Here is a 23,406-nt window from a genome sequence, read left to right as displayed (position 1 = left end):
AATCTTTCAGAAAATTAGAATCATTAATTTGATTTTATATTTGTTCAATAGTCAAGAGTTAGCATTATAAAGATATAAAAAAAAACAACTCTTCTTTTTTGTGCTTTAGTGAAAACAATTATCATTTTTATTCAAACCATTTCCCAATAAAATTTGATTATAATGCTACACTTTTGTCACCAGAAAGCTAATGATATTCAAGATCAATATAAATACTAAAAACCAAAATTTTAGGTTGTCAAAAAAGGTTTTACACAAATATGTTAAGTAAGGCATTTTAGCAAATGGAAGATTTGGAAATAATTCATCAAAAAATTTTCTTTGAAGCTTCTAAGTGAAATAACTAAAGCAATAAAAAATTGTTTTAAAATTCCCAGTATTGTATTATAGAGAAATAGATTTTAACAAAGTAAAAAAATAAACATGACAAATAAGGCAACCAAAGGAATTTTCACACAACCCCTTGACTTGCTACAAATAGCAGCTGAATTTCTCTTAAATCACATCCTATCATCTTAGAAGAAAGGATACAAGATAATACAGTCCTAGATAAATCTAAAAAAATGGAATATTCATGCCTGAGAGATGCCATTGACTATAAGTCTGTTTGATCAGGGTTGATCTGGAGTAAAGCAACAACAAATAGATATGACAACTAGCAATATATTAGACAAATAGAAAACAGAAGCAGTACTTTCTTTATTAATATTCTAGTCTGTGCTTATCATCTGTCCAAATCAGCATATATACTCCTTATTAAAATGTAAAAAGTAATATAATTCATAAAACAGAGGGAATGACTTTTGCAAATATTAAAAAAAATATTGGTTAATAACAAAAATCCACCACATTATCATCATTTAATGTCTATGTTCCATGCTGGCATGGGTTGGAAGGAATAAATATAAGAAATGAATAGAAGAAAAAACTATATATACTTAAAATTCAAACAATATTTGTTCAAAGTAATACATTTTTTAGCAAATATTATTTTAACCTCTTGCAGACAAATTTAGTACTGACAGTCTGTGCTGTGTACTGGTATTATGCCGCTCAGTTACTACATAACTTTTCATACAAGGAAATTTACAGTGCATTTACAGATTCTTCTCAGTGTGGTATATTTGAAAATATGGTACTGCACAGAGCGAGGCATTGCATTGCTCACACACAGTGCTTCCATGCAGTCAGTACCACTTCCAGTCTGCAAGGGGTGAAAAAGTGAACCCCACCACCAAAAAAAACAAAAAAAAAACAAACAAACAGAGAGAGAGAAAGATAGAGAGAATATTTGAATAAAGGAATATTATTTACCGTGGTTGTTAATTTCAACTGATATATATTCAGTATTCTCCTCATTTCTTATCTGCATAAGAATACCTTGCTTCTTTGCAGTAGAGAAACCAATAGTTGCTGTGTTGAAATCAGAAGCAGAAAGCCCCTGTGATTCATCAAATTTGTAGGTTATCATATAGTTGGGTAGCATATTGGCACCAACCTCTGTAACAAAAACAATTGGAAGCATTAATCAAAAGGTTTTAAATCCTTATATATATATTTTATCTGGTTCAGTTATTAGACTGCAGATATGCTGGGGCACTGCTTTAAATCTTTAATTGAATGAATCGATCCCAGTACTTATTTTTTAAGCCTGGTACTTATTCTATCGGTCTCTTTTGCCAAACTGCTAAGCTATGGAGATGCAAACACACCAAAACCGGTTGTAAAGTGGTGGTGGTGACACAGACAGAAAGACACACATACACATATACATACTAACAAATGTATATATATCATCATCAGTGGACGTTAAACGATGATGATGATTATGTGTGTGTGTGTGTGTGTGTGTGTGTGTGTGTGTATATAATTGAGCTTCTTTCAGTTTCCATTTTGGTAAATCTACTCATAAGGCTTTGGTCAGCCCAAGGCTATAGTTGAAAACACTTGCTCAAGGTGTCACAAAGTATTTAACAGCAATATTTTAGAATTTTAATATAAACATTTAGAGTATTCAATATAAACCATTTATACAACACATATACGGCTGTTCCATTCTGGCTTGTAGCAAATGCATATTTTGTATACCAGAATGTGCCAAATCATAGCTACAGCTCTGAATTTGCTATTTTAAGCTGAAATATAAGGGTTTCTTTGTGTTAAATACCAGCTTACCATAAAGGATATGTTTAGTAAGCATCTATCACACATGTAAGGTACATGCCTGATAAAATTCATGCAATGCATATACTGTAAGGTCTCCTTATTTAAAGAATTCAGATCTTGTAGCATTTGTATATTAGCTATGTAATGGTTGTTCATGGTGAGATAGAGGATTAATCACATACAGCAGAAATGGAAAACATTTAATTCTGTTCTTAAGAGGCAAATATCACCTAAAATAAAATATACTGTTTATAATTTGCACATATATGATTGATAGAAATAGCCCGAGGACTATCGAACCAACTGCTAACATTAATGCAAAACACAGGATTGCAATAAATATAGATAGAAAACTGGTGTTAAAAAAAAGAGAACATATTGAAGACATTCTATTAGAATAACCTTTCCAAATAGAAAATCTTTGTTGAAAAGGATATCGAAGAGATGCATTTTGTGGTGATAGGAAATATCAGAACATGGTATCAAAATTTGTCTTTCAAAAAAAAAAAAAAAAAAAATTACTCCCATTCCTTTTCTCACAATCTATGTAGTTCTAAACTATATGGCAGTGCATAGTTACAAAAAAGTCATTATTATAATATTGCTTGCTATTATACAGAAGCATTTACAATCATTGAATAAAAAAGCTGATATTCTAAATTCATATTTATTCCATAATCTATTCATGTTTTGTATAGATGAAAATTTTCTTTTATAATTTCTAACTTACATTGTGATTGCCTGCCTGCAATTGAGTCATGTCATCCTTTTTGTTTAGGTTGCGATTTTATTCATAATTCTTGGTTATTTTAATACTTTATAAGAAATAAATGCTAGTTATAGGCAGTTTCAACAAATTTTGGTTGCTGGATTTCAAACATATTTAGACATGAATCTGATCACAGCAGATCATGTCTAAACATTTCAGAATTAAATCAATGACTTTTTACATGTGCTTGGCATTTAGTGTACAGTTCTTTTAGCTTACTAGATTAGGGATTACATTTTCAGAAGCAGTCTTCAGAATATTTATTTAATGAAGAATCAATGTAGTAAAATATAAATGCCACTTGGGCATCTTTTATTGTAATTTTTTTAAATAACCACAGTCATTCAGAAATATTATAATTATGCTCAGTTTAATAATGTGTTTTGCTAAAACAATAATTATTAGCAACAGAAGTAGTATTAATACCAAAAGGTGATCTTTATGTCCAACTTAATGTGAATGTATTGTTAGCATGCTGAATACTGCTTTATTTACCTGGGAAGAACCTCTCATATGGATTTATGGTGTGCATAAAAGCACATATACTTATATTGTTGGCAGATTAGGATCATCTGTTATGAGCACAGGTACTACCAGATCACATGACTTCAAAATACCCTTTCAGGTAGATGTCCAGTCACTGAATACCAGCCAAATCTCACAGCCAAGTGAGATATTGAATTTCAGTGACTCTTCAGGCACTGATTTGAATAGCCAGCAGGCTTATTAAAAAGTAATTACTAGTGACAGAGGCACTATTAAGATCAAAAAGCAATCTTTATACCCAACTTAAAAGGGATGTTTTGTTAGAATGCCTAATACCATGTAATCTACCTTGAGAGAACTTTCATATGGATGCATGGTGCATAAGAGCACACATATTCATATTATTGGCAGATAAGAATTGTCTGTTATGGGTGCTGGAATTGCCATATCACATGATTTTGACATACTATCTCCTCAGTGGCTATTTGTGACATCAGTGCTTGAAGAGACATTAAAATTGTATATATTGTTAGCAGTGATATTTGGCTGGTATGCAGGGAAATCTGCCGCTGAGAAGGCAGGGTATGTTGAAATCACATGATCTGGGAGGTTTGGCACCTGTAGCAGATGGTTCTTGTATGCCAACAATATTAATGTGTGTTTTTTGTGACATGCATCCATATGAGTCCTCAAGGTTAATAATGCAGTATACAGCATTCTAATGAAACATTTATGTTAAATTGGATATAATGATTGCCTTTTGGTATTAATAGTGCTTCTGTCATTAATAATTATTTTTAAATAAGCCTGCTGGCTATTTGCATCATCAGTGCTTGAAGAGTCACTGAAACTCTATATATCATTTGGCAGTAAGATTTGGCTGATATGCAGTGCCTGAATGTCTACCACTGAGGAGATGGGGTATTTTGAAGTCATATGGTCTGGTAGTTTATGCGCCAATAACTGATGATGCCCATCTGCCAATGGTCTGAATATGTGTGCTTTTATGCAGAGGTTCTCCAAAGGTAAATAAGGTAGTATATGGCATTTTAACAAAACATCCACATTAAATTAGACATAAAGAATGTATTTTATTTTCAGATGGCTGTCTAGTAATGGAGTTGATGGTCTTAACTATCTCATTTAAGTAACAGAGTCAAAGTTAGTTCCTGAGAAGTTGAGTTCACAAAATAACTTTAAGAAAATCTCTTTACTTTACTTATGTTACTAATGTCCTTGAAAGATAGGTATTCAAGGTCACAGTGTCTGATCCCTCTTCCACATAAATTTGTAGCACTGTGTCTAAATAAGAAATCCAAGTTATATTAATATAGAAGTGAATTTTAATTTATTCAACAGCCATTTTTATGCTCAAACTACCACATCTTAGCATAAAATAAAAAGCACATTTAGTGATGTAGATGGATACACTATTTCTGAAAAAAGAAAATGGGATGGTTGTTTATGGCTGTAGTGCTTTAAATCAAAGATATAATGGATCATGGTTGACCCAAAACTTTAACAAGAAGAGGAAATAGGTTGATCAAAACCACTGGACAACACAGATAATGCAGATTTAAGTAGATCTATCTTTAAAGCCACAGATGCTTTAATATTATTAGATCTCCTCAGCAAGGAATGTTCTACTCAGTAGGCAAGACTAAAAGTCACTGTCATATATCTACTTTTCTATGCTGACATGGATTGAATTGGTTTTTCAAGACAGTGTTTTATAGGTAACTGCCCTTCTTGTCATTAATTCTTTTAGCTGCCTTGTATCATAAGAAAAGACACAGTATACTTATTTTAAAACTAGGATACACATGGTAATGAGAAGATTAAAAAGAATCATCAACATCATCATCACCACCACCACCACTACCACACAAAATGGAAACATATTTGTTGCTTTCACTAGATAGCTTTAAAGACCAGATCCACTCAAATTTGCATTCTCTATATTTTCCAAAATTTCACTCAACTGATCTTAATGCTAGCAGAAAAAACAACAAAAAACATCTAGATAAAGTTTTTGCTATCAAATTACAAAAATAATCTTGGTTAATTAATGTTTTTTCAATTCAGTATATTACAGATTTGAGACTCCACTATATTTGTATTTTGCATGCATTCAGATTACTCTATCAAATGTAATGCTTATTTATTCCTATTGTTTTAAATTAATAATGCATTATCTCATAGCTTTGAGATCTCAATGATGTGACTGTTTATTTTTAGAATGACATTATAGGGTCGATGTGAGAAGCATGATCTGGTTGGTTTGAACATAAAATAGGTAAAATGTCTGGCCTTGTTACAACCAATTCAAATGCTAAATGGTTAAGGGATTTTTGTTCAATCATATTATTGCTAAAAAACACTGGTATAATATTTACAGATCTGAAAGCAAATCTATCTTTGTTACTGAATTTAAATTTGCTATATATAATGTGTGTGTGTGTGCTGGTGCCACATCAAAAATCGCTCATGCCAGCATCACTTAAAGGTGCTTGTGCTGGTGCCATGCTAAAAGCACCCAGAAGCACTGTAAAGTGGTTGCCATTAGGAAGGGCATCCAGCCATAGAAGCCAAGCTGAATCGAACTGGAACTTGGAACAGCTCTCCTGCTTGACAGCTCTGGTCAAACCGTTCAACCCATGCCAGCATAGAAAACGGATGTTAAAGGATGATGATGATGATATATAACGAGAGAGAGAGAGAGTTAAGAGCTTACCTCTTCCACACATCCAACCTCTGAAAGGAGTATAGGAACAATCACAGGTATAATGAGAGTAACCTTCATAGCATGTCCCTCCGTTGAAACATGGATTACTCATACATTTGCCAACACAGCCTGAAAAAGAGATGAAGAAAATATCTAAAAATATTTGCAGCATTGTGTATAACTTCAAACATGCATTTGCATATGTATGTGAAAGAAACAAAACAAAGAAATCAATAAAAGGAAATAAGGAAAAAAGAATGTTTGAAATAGTCTCTGAGGGCAGATTGGACAAGATCAGTCAAAAGAGTTGATACACTTGTAAGTCAAAACCAAAAATATATGTAGTTAGACCAATGTGCTGGATGCACTTTTTTAAAAAACAATTTAAGCAATATGAGAGTAACAGATTTTCAGTGTTAGTGTATTTGGTTCTGTTTGGAGGATATAAACAAAAAGAGAATAGCTAATTCTGGAAACCATGACAAAAAACTTTGGGATGATCAAAGGTAAGGCATTTTATATTTCATTGGTAGAGTAGTGCAGAAGTAGCTGATTGCATATTGGTAAAATCATATATTTATGATTAAACACAACACAAAACTATTTTTGTTGTTTGAAAGATTTTTATATTTATGCTGTTTAGAGGGACAGTTTTAATAATGATCTTGCTTTGCTTATGAGAAAAAATATTTCATTTTATTATTTTTCTTTTTAGATTTTAGTTAAATGCAGAATCTATTCATTTTTTAATGCTTATGGTGACAGGTAAATCTTCTCCAAGTGTTCTATATTAAAGGAATATGTGGAATGGCTCCATGGTTGGTAATTAGATGTACTGAAGTGAAAATCAAGAAAATAAAGTCTGTGAAGACAAGTTTAACTACAGAGAAGTACATGACTGATTACAGAGGCTTGGAGTAATCAACATGTTAAGGGTAAAAACTCTGGCATCTTAGATTATGACCATTTGAGCATAGTCTATTATATACAAAGACAACCACTGCAAACTGTTTAATTTTGGAAAACTACCATTGTAGTAAATGTTGCAGATAGATTGAGCTTTCTGAATTGACCTTTTTAGGAAGGTATCAGAAGTGGAAGAAATATACAGAATTTTAGAAATGAAGCTCATGAGGTTTTTGAATGGCAGAGGTGTTTCATTGAATCAGTTCTTAATGAGTAGACACATCTAGGATGAATGAATAATAGGTTCAGAGCAATGAAAATTTGAGGAGATACAGAGAAAAGTTAAAATTTAAGAAGAGAAAGAGAAATAAAAGAGGTGCAAAAAGGGGGGGGGGAGTAAAGGCTAATAAACATAGTAATGTTAAAAGAATCCTTGAGATGTTATGATTTACCATTAGCCAAATAATCCATATGACAACTGTCTTAATAAAACTGAGAACAAAGTTATGTTTAAATACAATTAGTAGCATTCAGTAAATAACAGTAAAATATCATAGTCATCAAAGATTTTATAGTAAAAATAATTTTTAGCTGTATACAGAATGGACCAGGATAAGATATGAAAGATAACATTAAGATGGACAACACCTGAAAACTGAAAGTCAGGCTTGCCAAAGAACACTTGGCATAGAACATGGCAAAAGGAAGTGCAAGTTTCTAAAGACCAGTCTGAATGGCACTGAATTGTCAAAGTCTTATACTCCAACTGAGATGGGGAGGATTTGTTGTGATTACTGTATAATGTATTGTAATTTCAAAGGGTTTCGAGAGGAAAAAAAATTTAAACACTAGTGATATTCTAATGTATCAAGAGATATTTACTTTAAAAGAGATTTCATTTTAGAAGCCTATTCAAAATAAACATTACAACCGAGGAATACATGTTTGTAAGCATGTGTCAGATTGAGAAAGGGAAAGTGTGTGTGTGTATGTATATCAAGAAGCAGGTAGTTATATAATGTGTGCAAGCAATAGAGGTAGTGAAGAAGAAAAAGAAAGTAAGAAAAAATGTTTGAGAATGTGTAAACATGCATGTATGGGTATGAGTTGTTTCTATCCAACAAGAATAAATCTTCTCAAAAGAAACTATTCCTTATTATGCAGAAGCATTGATTATAAGATGATGACAAATTGGATGCTAGAATTACTGTATTGAATTCCCTCAAGAGATGTATATGTAACTAATGATTGGTTATACCTCACAACTGATAGAAATATACTAATTGTATGTTGGCTGAATGTAAAGAATGTAGAAAAGATATTGCTGGAAGAGAGAGAGAATATGACTAATAACATTTTCTTCACTGATTAGAAACCCCAATAATGACCAAAATACAATAGAAAGGAAAATAAAAGAACTTCATGCTAAAGGTCTGAATAAAATTCTTAAGCAAAACCATCCTCAACTCTAGAAAGTATCAATCTTCTTTTTGTTTTGAATTCAACAATGAAAATGGATTAACAAATTTAGACTGACAAAATCCATTCCCCACTTTCAATATGCACAGCAAACTTTCTTCTACATATAAGATTTATTGTAAATTTTTATATATTTTCCTGACCTCTTTATCATCATCACACCATTTTGTTGTTTTCTAATTGATTAAGTTCTACAGGGAATTAAAGATTATCTTTCCTTCATTTTCTCTACACAAGGATGATTAACGGTGAGGAGAACTATAAGCAAAATTAAATTCGATCTGCTTTACACAGCAACACAACCTTCAGTTGTCAAAGTCGGCCATGTAATAATATCAAAGATTCAAATAAGCATCCTTTGATCCTTAATTTCTATTACACTGTCAGTAAAAGTGGACTCCTACATTTAAGAAACAAAAGAATGATGCTTCATAAAATATATTTTCTCCTCTTTTGTCAAGTGATTCTAACATTATTGAAATCAGGGCATCACTGAATATGAAGAGATATTTCAAGAATAACAAGCTAGTTCCTTTACTTTCCTTAAGAGACTCAAAGTACTTGTACTTAACATAGTCATATGTACAAAGCTCTAGTATCAACTATCCTTCTTTCTCAACACAAACACATGTATATGCATTTTTCCATTACAATCTATAAATGAATATAAAAATTATGCAAAAAAATACAGCCGCATCGTTTTCTAACTAGCTGCCTCACTTTTAAAATCATGAACTTAGCATAAAGAGTGTTTTTTTTTTAAACCAAAATTCTGCACACAATATTACTTGAGGTAAAATACTCAATTAACATGCAATTCATGACATTTCTACATAATAAATGAATTAGAAAATGTGTGGGAGAACAACATTGAGTGAGTTACTAGTGGAAGTTGAAAATACTTAAGACAACTCTAACAAGAACATTGATCTATAAACTATATAAAGTCATACTTCTATTGATATTCTCTAGCTGATATAATCAGTGACTTATAGATATTGATAAGTAAGTATCGAAGAAATATATTGATCAGAGTTTAAAAAAAATAACAATATTGTCTAATTAATTATAGATTAAGAAACTATGATCTGCCTTTGTGTTACAAACACAAGCATACACACATGCTCACTCATATGCACACATATATATAATGCCCATCCTCAGTATACATAGCTGATCATGTGCATCCATCCACCCACCATCATTCACATACTTGATTACACACACACATGCAGACATGAATGTTTAGAAAAGAATAGTAAAAGCAACTAATTTCAGTATTATGAATATTAGTTGTTAAAACAAACAGTTTTATGAATGGTTCATAAGATTCAACTGAAATTGAATCAGCTACAGTAAAAGACTGCAGAGTTGAAGACAAGCAATCAATTCAGAAAATAACTTGCTAAATATAGGATGAACATTTGATTTTAAATGCCATTTAGAAATGGACCAAAGGCTCATTACAAATGAGTTAGCATTTACCAGTAGTGCTTCTTAACTGAGAAAACAAGAGAGATTGTGACAAAAATCCTATTTGAATATTCTTTAATTGTACATGTAAACTGCATCAAATGCTGTATAAAATTATTTTTCAAAAGTTGAAATCATTTCAAATATCCACAGGGAGTAACCTAAAAAAACGTTCTGTTTGATGAAAGAAACTACAAAGCAGCTCTGATCTAAACCAAAAATAAAAACTATAAAAAGAAAACCTATCAAATTAATGCAGCATTAAAAATAAAACATATTGACTTTATTGGAATTACGACTTGTAATAATGAAAAAAAGAAAAAAAAAGAGACATCTTATTACACGCTTGTTCAAAGAAAATCATCAGCCAATCAAAATACAAACCTTCTGAGACACCATAGGTTATTTCTCCACGTGCTACCATTCCTCGAAGATCCATGATAGCACCATTTACCATTAATCCACGGATACAACCAACAAAACCACTATGGTAACCAACAGCAGCTCCTAGTTAAAAAAATGGCAAAAATGTATTTGAAATAGCTTGAGCATTTGGTTTAAAGTGAAAAATAAAGCATGGTTGCTTTAGGAAATGTGGTTAACAATTGCTTGAAATTAAAGAACACAAAATAATACATTTAATTACTAAATATTACATTAAGCCACCATTAACAGATAGCATCTCTTAGTGTAAACAGCCAAATGATGGCTTGTAAAATACAGATGCACGTTCAGAATCCCAATTATTAGTTGTTGGTAGCTTAATTTTCTTGTGTATTACCATAAATGTAATGTGGATTCATGTAGAACATAGATTGGCTTCATATCCACTTTGCCAATTGGTTTGATCATCATCATCATCATCATCATCATCATCATTTAACATTCATTTTTCATGCAGGACGGTTTGACAGGAGCTGGCCTGTTGAAGAGCTGCCCAAGCTCCATGTCTGTTTTGGCATGATTTCTAAGGCTGGATGCCCTTCCTAACATCAACCACATAATGGAGTGTACTGGGTGCTTTCAAGAACACATGCACTCACTCATACAATGAAGTTCTGTTGAATGCAAAATATTTTACAAGAACAATTTGATTCAAAACAATGAATTTGATAAATATCTAAATTACTGAGGTGAATTGCTAATACATTTGAATTTCTTTGAATTAATAATTTAGTCTTTAGAGATCAAGGCAAATACTGTAGTTTTATGGCTTTCTTACAGTATATCCATGTTAAATAAGATATTAGTTTTGTTTTTCTTTTTAGGCACCATGTTCAGAATGTAGGACATAGGCAATCATGTCCAACCACATTTCTCTGCTCTTTGTTTTCTGTAACAGTTCCACTTCCTGATGTTTAATGCCTCTTTCTTCCAGCCTGTTTGTCAAGGTTGACATTCATATCAACGTTCTCCTTCCTCTGCTAGTCAATACTAAATTTTCCAGTCCCTCTTTCCTCATCACATGACCAAGAAATCTCAGTTGTTTGGCCCTTATCTCAAAGTAGTTTCCTATTTACTGTAGTCTGGGTCATCACTTCTTCATTAGATACTTTGTCTGTTCATGCTATCTTCAATATTCTCCTTAAAAACCACATTTTACAGTCCTCCAAGCACTTTCTCATTCCTGATGTTATAGACCATGCCACACTTCCATACATTAACATTAATATGTTTTCTCAAGAAGTTATACAATTTTGAGAATGCAGATTTTGCCAACACTATTTCTTTTTTGATCAAGGCTAATTGACAGAGGTGAGTTTTTTTTATCAATAGTGTCAGTATAATAAAATAACTTAGTATTATTTTATGGATGACTGGTTAGAAAATGCTGGTAATCTAATTTAACATCATGAATGATCAAGACTTGGATACAAAATACTTAGTCTATATCTGCTATATAAATGAGAATGTATGCATGTATAGCCCAAAAGGCTCAGAATCAGCATGTCCTCGAGAAGAATGGATTTGATTTCTGAAATCTGCCTCTCAATGGTAAGATAATCAGTTATAATTAATCAAAAAACATAATTTGTTACAAGAAATAACTCAACTTTTAGATATACAAATCTCCTACTCTCTATCTGTCTGCATCAGGCTCTCTCTTTTATGCCTTTCCCTCTCTCTCTCTATATATATATACATTTACCACACTCTTTATCACTCTCTGACTGTATATGTATATCTTTCACACAAGCTGTGCTTCCCGCTCCTCTATTCATATGACATGTAACTGCTTTCATTTTGTTTAAAACTTCATCTTTTAATGTTTACTTTCATTTTATGATAGACAGCTATCATGCAGGAAATGCTACCTTCCAAATCCTGTTTTCTGACTGGATAAAAATGATCAAACTTTAAAACTCCATAACATTTTTCTAAGATTTTTCTAGAATAAATGAATCACAAAATTAGATTTGAAAATTTTCACTTAATTTTAAAATTCCAAAATTTGTGACAGCAACAGAAAAGATCTCTTTCTCTATTTGACTATCTCTTTCATTTATACTTTTCTCATTGTAAACTTCCTCCTCTCTATATATAGTCACCATACTTGCTCTCACTCTCTATGTATATTGTTCATGCTGAGAGAGAGAGCGATAATGTGCGTGTGTGCATGACATTATATAACAAATATCATTAGGGTGATAGAGTTGAAAGCAGTAAGCTAAGAAAAAATTTTACATTTATGCACCAAATGGAAAAACAAAAACTTAGCTTATCAATACAATATAAATTGCTGCAAATAATGCAGAAACCTGTCCTGATCAAGAGGAGTATCCATTGGAGAAGACATGATCTTACATGGAACAAATAAAATTGAAATAAAGATATTCTATTGTGAAAATTGCCTTGCGATGATGGGATACTCAGCCAGTTAATTATACAACATACTCAAATATTTAACTGCTTTCTGAAACAGACGCTTTATTTTAAAGGCTCAAAATAAAATATGGGATGTTATACAAGCACTCAGCTCTGAGTGCACTGTTTCTTATAGCAGAAATAGCTGTAAATTAATAAAAATGATTGTGTAACTCCTATTCTTTTGTCATTCATTAATTGATATTATGCCCTGTACTCTCCTGACACTTTATTCTAAAGCATTAGGACATTAAGTTCTAACAACTGCTTATTAGTATCACCATGCCTAAGAAAAATCATAATATATATATATATATATATATATATATGTGTATATAGTTATGTGTATCTCTCTCTCTCTCTCTCTCTATATATATATATATATATATATATATCAATCATCATCATCATTTAACGTCTGTTGTCCATGCTGGCATGGGTTGGATGGTTTGAGTGGGCTGGCATGCTGGAAGGCTGCACCAGACTCCAGTCAGATTTGGCATGGTTTTCTATGGCTGGATGCCCTTCCTAATGCCAACCAATCCAAGAGCGTAATGGATGCTTTTATGCGTCACCAGCACACGTGCTATTTGCATGACACCAGTATCTGCCATAACTTCGATTTTGCTCAGCTTGATGGGTCTTTCTTATCAAACATGACACAATGCCAAAGGTCTTGGTCATTGTCTCTGTGAGACTTAACACTCAAAAGGAGCTTGGCCACTTTGCCTCCATGAGGCCCAGATATATGTATGTGTGTGTATGTATGTGTGTATATATATATGTATGTATTTATTACTGGTGAAGGATGGTTTATAGGGTTACCCTGGGTTTCTTGCCATAAAGGGTACATTAATGGCGTATCTTCTGACCCTAAGACCTGTTAGTGATATTACTGGCCTTCACCAGTAATAAATATAGACTGCTCTACTTCTTAGAGTATGCTCCTTCTCTGGATTTATGTTCCCCATCCCACCAAAAAATATATATGTATGTTTATATATATATATATATATATATATATATATAATCTTTATTTCTTGGCTAATTTCTGGAAGAAAATCAGCATTTTTTTGTATGTGCTGCTGATAAGGAAAACCGCACATGCATGGTAATTTTTGAAAAATTAAACATATAAGCACAAGTTATGTTTCTATGTAGTGCCTCGTGTTTATATGTTAATCTAGGCTATTCCGCTGATGATAGTTTGCCTTGTAAAATATTTTATTTTGCTAAAATAACTTGAAACCTGGTTCAGAATATAGATGGTAAAAGTTTCTATTTTTCATTCCCTTTTGAAATTATCCCTAATTGTGGGGTAGAGTTTTGGCTGCTCTTTCTAGCGGGTTAGATGTCCTATTATAGGCATCTCTGATGTGTTTAAATGTACACTCTATTTTATATATATATATATAGATAGATATATTTATGTATACTTACCAACAATTAATGCAGATGTAAGATCTAATGTTCTTGGTCCTTGTTCAGGTGGTTCATTCCAAACCTTCTCACCTTGAGTGTCAAGTTTAAGCCAAGCTTGCTTGCGATTTCGCTCAACATGTACAGTATGCCAACGGTCATCATTCAATCCAGCTGATGTCTTAGCCTCTAATACCCTTTCACCATCACCTGCATTGAACTGGAATTTCACTGTGTTACCATCTAATTGATGTAAATAGAAGGTTTTAAAAATAAAATATTACAAATGAAATTTATACATTTTAAATGACAGAGTTAAATATTATCTCTGAAAAACAAATATAGATAAAATGACTGCAAAAATAACAAAAGTTTTTAAGATGATGTCATTAACAAATCACAGAACCCGGCACCTACAGTTAATTTGTGCAGAATCAATTTTCCTTCATTTAAACTCCAAATTTCATTATGCCTTCTTTAGTATTACCCATGAGATGGTTTAAGTAAAGGATTAGCTTTGTTTAGCTTAAGCGTCGACTTCATGACTTCATAATTAAATGGAATTGATAAATAAAACAGAAAGTCTATCTAACTCTGTCATGTTGTCACATCTGTCTTAACAAATCAACAACATATTGATTTTGTTTACTGCAAAAGGCAAGTAATTTTAATGTAGTGACTAACTGTTCATCTACTTCAGTTGCTATATTAATACTTTCTAACCTAATACATATAATTTAGGCTACTCTGAAACTGCTGGATCTATCCTTTCTTGAGTCATAACCACTCTTCAGTGAGATGATTCTGTCTCACCCATCAAAGACTCAGTGTGTGTGTACTTCATACTTATAATTCTTAAATTTTAAAAAAGCATACTTAACTAAAATTTAATTCATCACCTAGATTGGTGATCTAATGGTGATATTCATGATAAACTAACCAGTTAAACCAATGATGGAAATAGGTTTAGGAACAAGCAGTATACAAAGGCCTGTAGGGATGAGACTGGAAAGAAATAGGATTAAATATTATAAACAACCCTGTACTGTAAGTTGAAAAAGGAGGGGAACACTATTCCCTGGCATACGTCTATTTCCATCAATGAGCTAAACATTTCTCTTTTTTCGCCCACATAATAACAAGTCTTTTAAATCTCTAACACTGAATTTTGAAAAGTTCAACTGTGCATTAGCTTATTAACTTCAGCCAACAATAACTATATATTAAGGTCTGAAAAGATTCTGGGCTCTGCTTCTTATCAGACAAATAATTAGAATATAGAAAGGCCTGAAAAAATTTCTTAACACCACCCATCTAAATAAATAAAACCAAAAACAAGCAAAACTTTCTGGATCAACAAATGAAATAAAATGTATTGACTGAAAATTGTTAACAAATACATCCATAACATAATTAGATTAATCACAAAGTTGAAATAATTGCAATCTTTATCAGAATCTTTTTTTTCTTTTAGATTTATTCAAGAGGAAGAGGACTTTATCCATAATATAGTTGATGCTCAGCTTGAAGATCAGCAAATTGATAATAACTGAGATGACACTGGTGGGGATGGAATTTCAGAGGGTTCAATGTTCTGGAGAGGAAGGATTACATGTGGTGGTTAAAGTGGGGGTCAATGTAGATAAATAGTTATGGGTGAGAAAAGGTGGAGAGACAAGTATGGTAGATGGGATTGGATAGGGATGGTGTAAATCTAGATATTTCTGAGTAGAGAACTTTGTAATAGTAGTAGAAAAAGCAGAATGAAAAGAAAATGGATTTATGGACTAGTGGTTGGTGCATGCTGGTGAGGGAGTCATTACCAATCACTTCAGGTGTGGCCTATGATGTTCATATGTGTAACAGCAGTATAAACGCATTTATGAGCAGTATTTCACTGTGGGTTACAGCTCAGCTTTGTTAAGAGTCAGTTACTATTTGGGGCAGAAGTATTTACTAGCTCTAAAGAAGGCTTGTCTTTAGGTCACAGGTTTTAGTATGTTGGGAATGTGAAATTCTCGGCAGTGATCATCAGTGATTATGAGGTTAGCATTTCTAATGACTTAGATTTAACTGAGTGTTGTCTAACATTAGAGAATAGAAAGTGCAATGTACAGTAGAAAGAATATGGAGGACACAAATGAACCTTAGAGTACACCTGAGGAGATGTAAAACTAGATCTATATGACAGCTACTTATTCTTAATTAATTGTCTTATAAACTCAGGCTACACTGTCACAGTACCAAAATCAATAGATCTGACAGACACTATTTTAACTTTCATTTTTTACTAGAATTTTCTGAAGAAATATTTAGTAACACTAGAACTAGATAATATATCTGTCTGCTTTTAAAAGATAGCAAGTATATTGCTAGAGCTTTAATGGACTTTATATTTAAGAACACAAACTTGAAGTAATCCTACAAAAATATAACCATAAATTTGGGATTTTCCATTTTTTTTTTATAACAGATAAAAGCATTGTAGTTGATTTATCTGACATATTTTAGATTATTTCAGAAAATGATAAAGAGTATACAAAAATAGGTTTTTGAGGAATTTTTCTTAAAAATCCATTTATTTTCTGTTAAGAAAACATGATATATACAACAATACTTGTGTCATGACACCAAGTTAATAAGACATATAAATTTGAAAATTTAAGATATCAAAGACTATTGTGTATTAAAATAGCTAATAAAAAAAATAAAAAGATTTCAAAATTCTTTTAGAATTTACTTATAAAACTAAATAATATGTTATGTTATACATATTAATCATAGAATATTCAAGAAAATATCTACCCATAAAAATATCCCCATGGACAGAAGTGGCATTAGGAAGAACAGTTATAGGTGTTATGGAATATAAAAAAGTAACTACAATTAATCATAAATACTAAATTATGAAAAGTTTTTAACACAAATAGTGTAAAACTTATTTTTGCAAGACCAAATGTAAGTACACAAAAAGCTACAAGTAGCCTTCTTCCTACTGCATCACAAACTAGAGAAAGCAAGAAATCTCAGTGATATTGCACAACCTTCTAAAAATAACAGCCATATCTCCCTTAAATTACATCCCACTGTTTTAAAATAAGACACATTAGATAATGTACTCTAAGATATACAAGATCTGAATAAAAGTAAAGAAGAAATATAGTAGATAATGTCTGGAATACTTTTGAACTTTAGATTGCTCAATCAGGGCTGATCTAAGGGTCAACAGCAAAAACTGGGGTAAAAACTCTTACTTAGATTCTATCTGAACCAGGAATGTAGCTAAACATGAAATAATAAATGGCACTCTGTTGGTTACGAGTGTTCCAGCTGTTCCAATCAACAGAACAGCCTGCTTGTGAAATTAACGTGCAAGTGGCTATGTGCACCCCTACCCAAATATGGAATAGACAGACATTAAACAACAAAGTACAAACACCTCTTGTCATCTGCTCCTTCAAAAGAAAAAAAAGAAAAAAACTAAACAATTCTTTGAGATGAATATCCAATGAAGCAACTGTTAATTTTTGTATATATGAAATTAAATGACATAAAACAAATGAATAAAATAATGCATCCTTAAGAAAATCCTATAAACAAGAAATAAAATAATCTGACAAAATAAAATACAAGAATCTATAAATATCTTTTCTAATTTGCTAACAAACGTACATGTTCTTTCAGTCTAGCTGCTGTCTGCAATTGGAAGCAAATTATATTGCTCTGAAATGTGACTGGCTCCACACATTCCACATTACAAAGACTTCCTGTTTACTGAAATGAGCCAATAAGGAAGTCCCCCATCAACCCAACAAGGAAAGCCTCCATTGAGCCAATGTGGGAAGCTCCCACTGAGCCAACAAAAGAAGCCTTCGCAAAGCAAACAAAGAGGCCTCCAATGAGTCAACAAAAGAAGTCTCCATGATTGAGTTTCCACTGGGCCAATGGTGCAGCCATCATTAAGCCAACAAAGGAGTGTCCATTCAGCTAATGTGAATGGAGACTTAATGGAGCTAACAAGGTTATCTTTATTAAACCAATGAAAGAACCTTTATGTGAACACTTGATTTAGTTGAAATAGGAACCAAATCTCCCTAAAATCATCACAACATATTATCTTAAAGAAGGAAGGTTATACTGGATAGTTCTTGATACTCTGTCTGAAAAAAAAAAGTAAAGATAAGATGGTCATAGTTGGAACACCTTTGGTCACAGGTCTGTTTAATGAGGTTTGACCTAGGTCTAAACAACAGCAGATTTGTGGATAGGAAAATCCCAATAAAATTAAGTGAGGATTTCTTGCAAAAACTTTTTGAATATAGATAAATATAATTTAGATCCCCCCCCCACCCCCATATAGAGGATTTCTGTTTTCTCCCTTATTCTAGCCACTCCAATCCCCAGTCAATGAATGTTTAACTCAGCAAAGTATGGAATCTACAAAGAGACATACTGCATTACAGGAGTCTGTCTTATCAGAACACACAAAAAAAAAAAAAAAAAAACTACAATTTTTCTTTTTACACTTTCCTTTAAAAAGGGTGGATTCTGCTTCTTGATCATGTTAGAATAATTCCAAATCAAAAGCAATATTTTCAGTAACCAATTCCAACATGATTTTACTCCTTGTGAGTATTCTTCAGTTATATGCTTTAAGAAGTGAAACAAGTTAGAATTTTGACATAATTTCCTAAAAACAATGTATGTAAATGGAAGGCATTCTAATGCACAACTGAAAACTAAATTGTAAAATTTTCCCAAGAGAACCTCAAAGATATACTAAGACACATATGACAGTAATGACATTAACAACAAAAATATATATATATATCATCATCATCATCATCATCATCATCATCGTTTAACGTCCGCTTTCCATGCTAGCATGGGCTGGACGATTTGACTGAGGACTGGTGAAACCGGATGGCAACACCAGGCTCCAATCTAATTTGGCAGAGTTTCTACAGCTGGATGCCCTTCCTAATGCCAACCACTCAGAGAGTGTAGTGGGTGCTTTTACGTGTCACCCGCACGAAGGCCAGTCAGGCGGTACTGGCAACGGCCATGCTCAAAAATGGTGTCTTTTATGTGCCACCCGCACAAGAGCCAGTCCAGGGGCACTGGCACCGATCTCGCTCGAAAACCCTACGAAGGCCAGTCAGGCAGTACTGGCAACGGTCACGCTCAAAATGGTGCATCTTATGTGCCACCCGCACAAGAGCCAGTCCAGGGGCACTGGCAACGATCTCACTTGGCTTGCCGGGTCTTCTCATGCACAGCACATTTCCAAAGGTCTCGGTCAGTAGTCATCGCCTCGGTGAGGCCCAATGTTCGAAGGTCTTGCCTCACCACCTCAGCCCAGGTCTTCCTGGGCCTACCTCTTCCACGGGTTCCCTCAACTGTTAGGGTGTAGCACTTTTTCATGCAGCTCTCCTCATTCATTCTCACCACATGTCCATACCAGCGCAATCGTCTCTCTTGCACACCACAACTGATGCTTCTTATGTTCAGCTTCTCTCTCAAGTTACTTACACTCTGATGGGTATGCACATTGACATTACACATCCAGCGGAGCATACTGGCTTCATTCCTTGCAAGCTTACGCATGTCCTCAGCAGTCACAGCCCATGTTTCACTGCCATGTAGCATGGTTGTTCGTACACATGCGTCATACAGTCTGCCTTTTACTCTGAGTAAGAGTCCCTTTGTCGCCGGCAGAGGTAAGAGCTCTCTAAACTTTGCCCAGGCTATTCTTATTCTAGCAGCTACACTTTCAGCGCACCCACCCCACTACTAACTTGGTCACCCAGATAGCGGAAGCTATCGACTACCTCTAGTTTTTCTCCCTGGAATGAGATAGAAGTTGTTTCCTGTTTGTTTACAGTGTTTATTGCACCTGAACATCTGCCACATACAAAAACTAACTTCGTAGTTAATCTGCCTTTGATATTGCTGCACCTCTTATGTGTCCATAGCTTGCACCGGGTACATCTTATAGAGTTACTACCTACTCCTTTTCTACATACTGAGCAGGGCCATCTACCTGAAGGGGTTTGTGTTTTATCTACCTTCCTACTTATTAGGATTTTGGTTTTTGCTAGGTTGACTCTAAGGCCCTTCAATTCTAGTCCTTGCTGCCACACCTGAAACTTCTCCTCTAGTTCTGATAGTGACTCCGCAATTAGTGCAAGGTCATCAGCATAGAGGAGCTCCCAGGGGCAACCTGTCTTGGATTCCTCTGTGATCATATATAGATATCTTTTAACCACGGTAGTAGTGGAATATATTCTGAAGTCCACCATTTCATCAATTGCAGCAGATTCCAAGCTTCACCACTAATTCAGTTCTCAACTAAATTGCAAACTTAATAGTTTTAAAGAGGACACCTCCTCAGCTACACATTGGCATAAATAGTTTGAGTTTTGGTTCAGTAGAAAAAAAGTTACATCAAAATATCTGTGACCTCAAGTGGGGTAGTAAGGCAGATATTCATCTTGAATTAACGTAAATTTTTTAATTCAAAATTAAAAGTATACTTTTCTTAGGCTTAAATGATAGAAAAGTGCATGAGGAATTCAGAAGTGTTAGTCACATTGAACAAGAATTAGTAGAAAAACAGTTATGAGGTAAAATGTTACAAAATTTAATGTCAGTAAGTAAGGGAGTAACGCTTAAGTAATAATAAAGAATTTACTTCTAAAATGAATGTTTACATTCTAAGGTGGTGAGCTGGCAGAAACATCAGCGCGCAGGGTGATATGCTTAGCAGTATTTCGTCTGTCGTTACATTTTTGAGTTCAAATTTCACCGAGGTCAACTTTTATGTAAACGTTTAGTAAACGTTTTTGACAAAATTTTGTATTTTAGAAGCAGTATTTCGTCTGTCTTTACGCTCTGAGTTCAAATTCCACCGAGGTTGACTTTGCCTTTCATCCATTTTGGATCTTTTCAATTAAACATACAGATTATTTAATTAATTTTTTTAACTAAACACTTTCAAACTTCCGATACTGGTGGAATGTATCACATAGAACAGGGTTTACTCTTAACGTCTTTGACAAAATTTTGTATTTTAGAAGTTATTTCGTCAAAAGTTACAGAGTGACAATGGACAAATTTGTTTGATAAGTGATAATACACGAATCTCTCAGCTTTTGACTTACTCTCTAACTTCTGCCAATGATATATATACATATTACAAATATGTGTTAAAAAATCGCATCGCACAATCAAACCAATGAAAGAGCCTGATCGCTTGACACGCTAAAAATAGCAGCCAAAGTATCCCCCTACCTAAATCACACGCCCATTGTATGTAATGTCCAAGATTATCCCTAAAAAGATGGCTGGAATGTTTTTGATGATAGGTTTGCAGTATCAGGGTTAATTTGAGGCTAAATAACAACAAGATTATGGTAAATTTCTATCTTAACACCCGCATGATTTTCACTAAGACAAAGATTTTTCGTGTGGAATCAAGTACTCTGGACCTCCTAATATGCTGCAAATTCCTTATTTTGGCTCGGAGAAAATGAGGTAGTGGTAGTGGGGGTCTCCCCCCCCAATCCCGGTATCATTGGAATTTTTTTGTGTTGAATGAATTCCTGTGAACTCCTAATATTGCAAAATTAGGTTAGTTAAGGTGAGCCTGGTAACTGATGGTTTTGGGGTCTTGTTGTTTGTAACTTTTGGGGAGCCATGGTGCAACCTACAACATGGTAAAAATCCCTGCCATTAATTTGGTGTGGATGAGTAATATCAAATTATTCAATCACAACATATATTTAAATTAAACATGAAAAAAATTAATATTATCATCACTTACATGGAAAAATTGAAATATTATATTTCAGTATTTTATTAGTTAAAATCTTAAATTTTTAACACATTATTAATTATCTTATAACAGTAATGCCTGGAAAAATCATGGATCACACCTGTAAGAGTATAGGACAAGCTATTACTTCAAGTAAAGTAAAGAATAAGAAACTTTTTACTTAAAATATTGCAGCTAAAATTAAAATTTGAACATTAAAACTTATTTTATTATAGTTTACAAATAACACTATACTTATTTAAGTAGAATTTGGCTAATTTACTACCTTAAATACAGAAAAAAGTGACTAATTAGACACACTTACAAATTAACTGAACAGTTTTGTACAATAAATTTAAAAGATGAGAACTAAGAATGATAAATTAGAAGAACTGACATTCTTTGCTGCAATATTTTAAGTAAAAAGTTCCTTATTCTTTACTTTACTAGAAGCAATAGCTTGTCCTATACTTTTCCAGGTGTAATAACTTGCCCTGTACTTTTCCAGGTTTATAATCTTAACTTTTCATGCTCACATTTTTCCATGTAATTATAACATACCTGGCACTATAAGTCTACACAACTCACATTCCATCCAGCAGTAATGCATTACTGCCACACACACCAGATATGATATAGAATAACTGTCTGATATTGCAACCCATAACACATATTCACCACCTGACAAGATACTACAAAAACTGCATGTTCTTTACACAACAGAGGAAACAGTAAAATAGCACCAAAAAGAATAAATCAAACTCTATAGAAAAGGAAAAACAGATACAATGTACTAAGATGGGGGTCTACAATCTGAAAAACATAAGGCTGCACATGCCTTGGACCTGGTGATGAAGCAGGAACTCACATGAAACTGTCAAAATAATGTTCATCAACAAAGGCACAAGGCCACAGATTTGTAGGGGTCATATAGTTATGTACACTCAGTATGTAACTGATACTTTTTTTTATTGATGTCTAAAGGATGAAAAATGAAGTCAATGCTAGTGGGATTAATAGTCATTTACTAAAGAGGTGTAGCTAAATATCACAAGGAATTCTGTCTGTCATATAACAATAATAAATATATTACTTACTAAAAATCTCAACCTTGATATAATCTTTTGTACCAACACAGTGAATCATGACACCATCTCGGGCAGTAGTTTTGAACTGGAACCAAATATCTCCTGAACTCTTTGCATCAAAGGTGTTTAGTTTAATGATAGCATCAGCCTTGCGGAAAGTTATCACATTATCAAATAAGTCTGTAGATTAAAAGCAATAAAACTTTAACATCTC

The 23,406-nt window shown here is 33.1% G+C and overlaps 1 protein-coding gene across 1 annotated transcript in view; it reads right to left on the bottom strand.

Moving 5' to 3' along the window:
• LOC106877699 (neurexin-4) overlaps positions 1-23,406 on the bottom strand; it is a 303,409-nt gene that overhangs the window by 37,198 nt on the left and 242,805 nt on the right. The window contains exons 16-20 of the mRNA XM_052966322.2: positions 23,202-23,372; positions 14,310-14,531; positions 10,389-10,511; positions 6,156-6,275; positions 1,315-1,500 (exon numbers count right to left, since the gene is read on the bottom strand). Of these exons, the coding sequence (XP_052822282.2) occupies positions 1,315-1,500; positions 6,156-6,275; positions 10,389-10,511; positions 14,310-14,531; positions 23,202-23,372 (822 nt within the window). The remainder of the gene's footprint in view (positions 1-1,314; positions 1,501-6,155; positions 6,276-10,388; positions 10,512-14,309; positions 14,532-23,201; positions 23,373-23,406) is intronic.

Source organism: Octopus bimaculoides, chromosome 3 (assembly GCF_046866305.1).
Source record: "Octopus bimaculoides isolate indiv1 chromosome 3, ASM4686630v1, whole genome shotgun sequence".
NCBI classification, from domain to species: Eukaryota; Metazoa; Mollusca; class Cephalopoda; order Octopoda; family Octopodidae; genus Octopus; species Octopus bimaculoides.
This window is presented reverse-complemented; position numbering and strand designations above follow the sequence as displayed.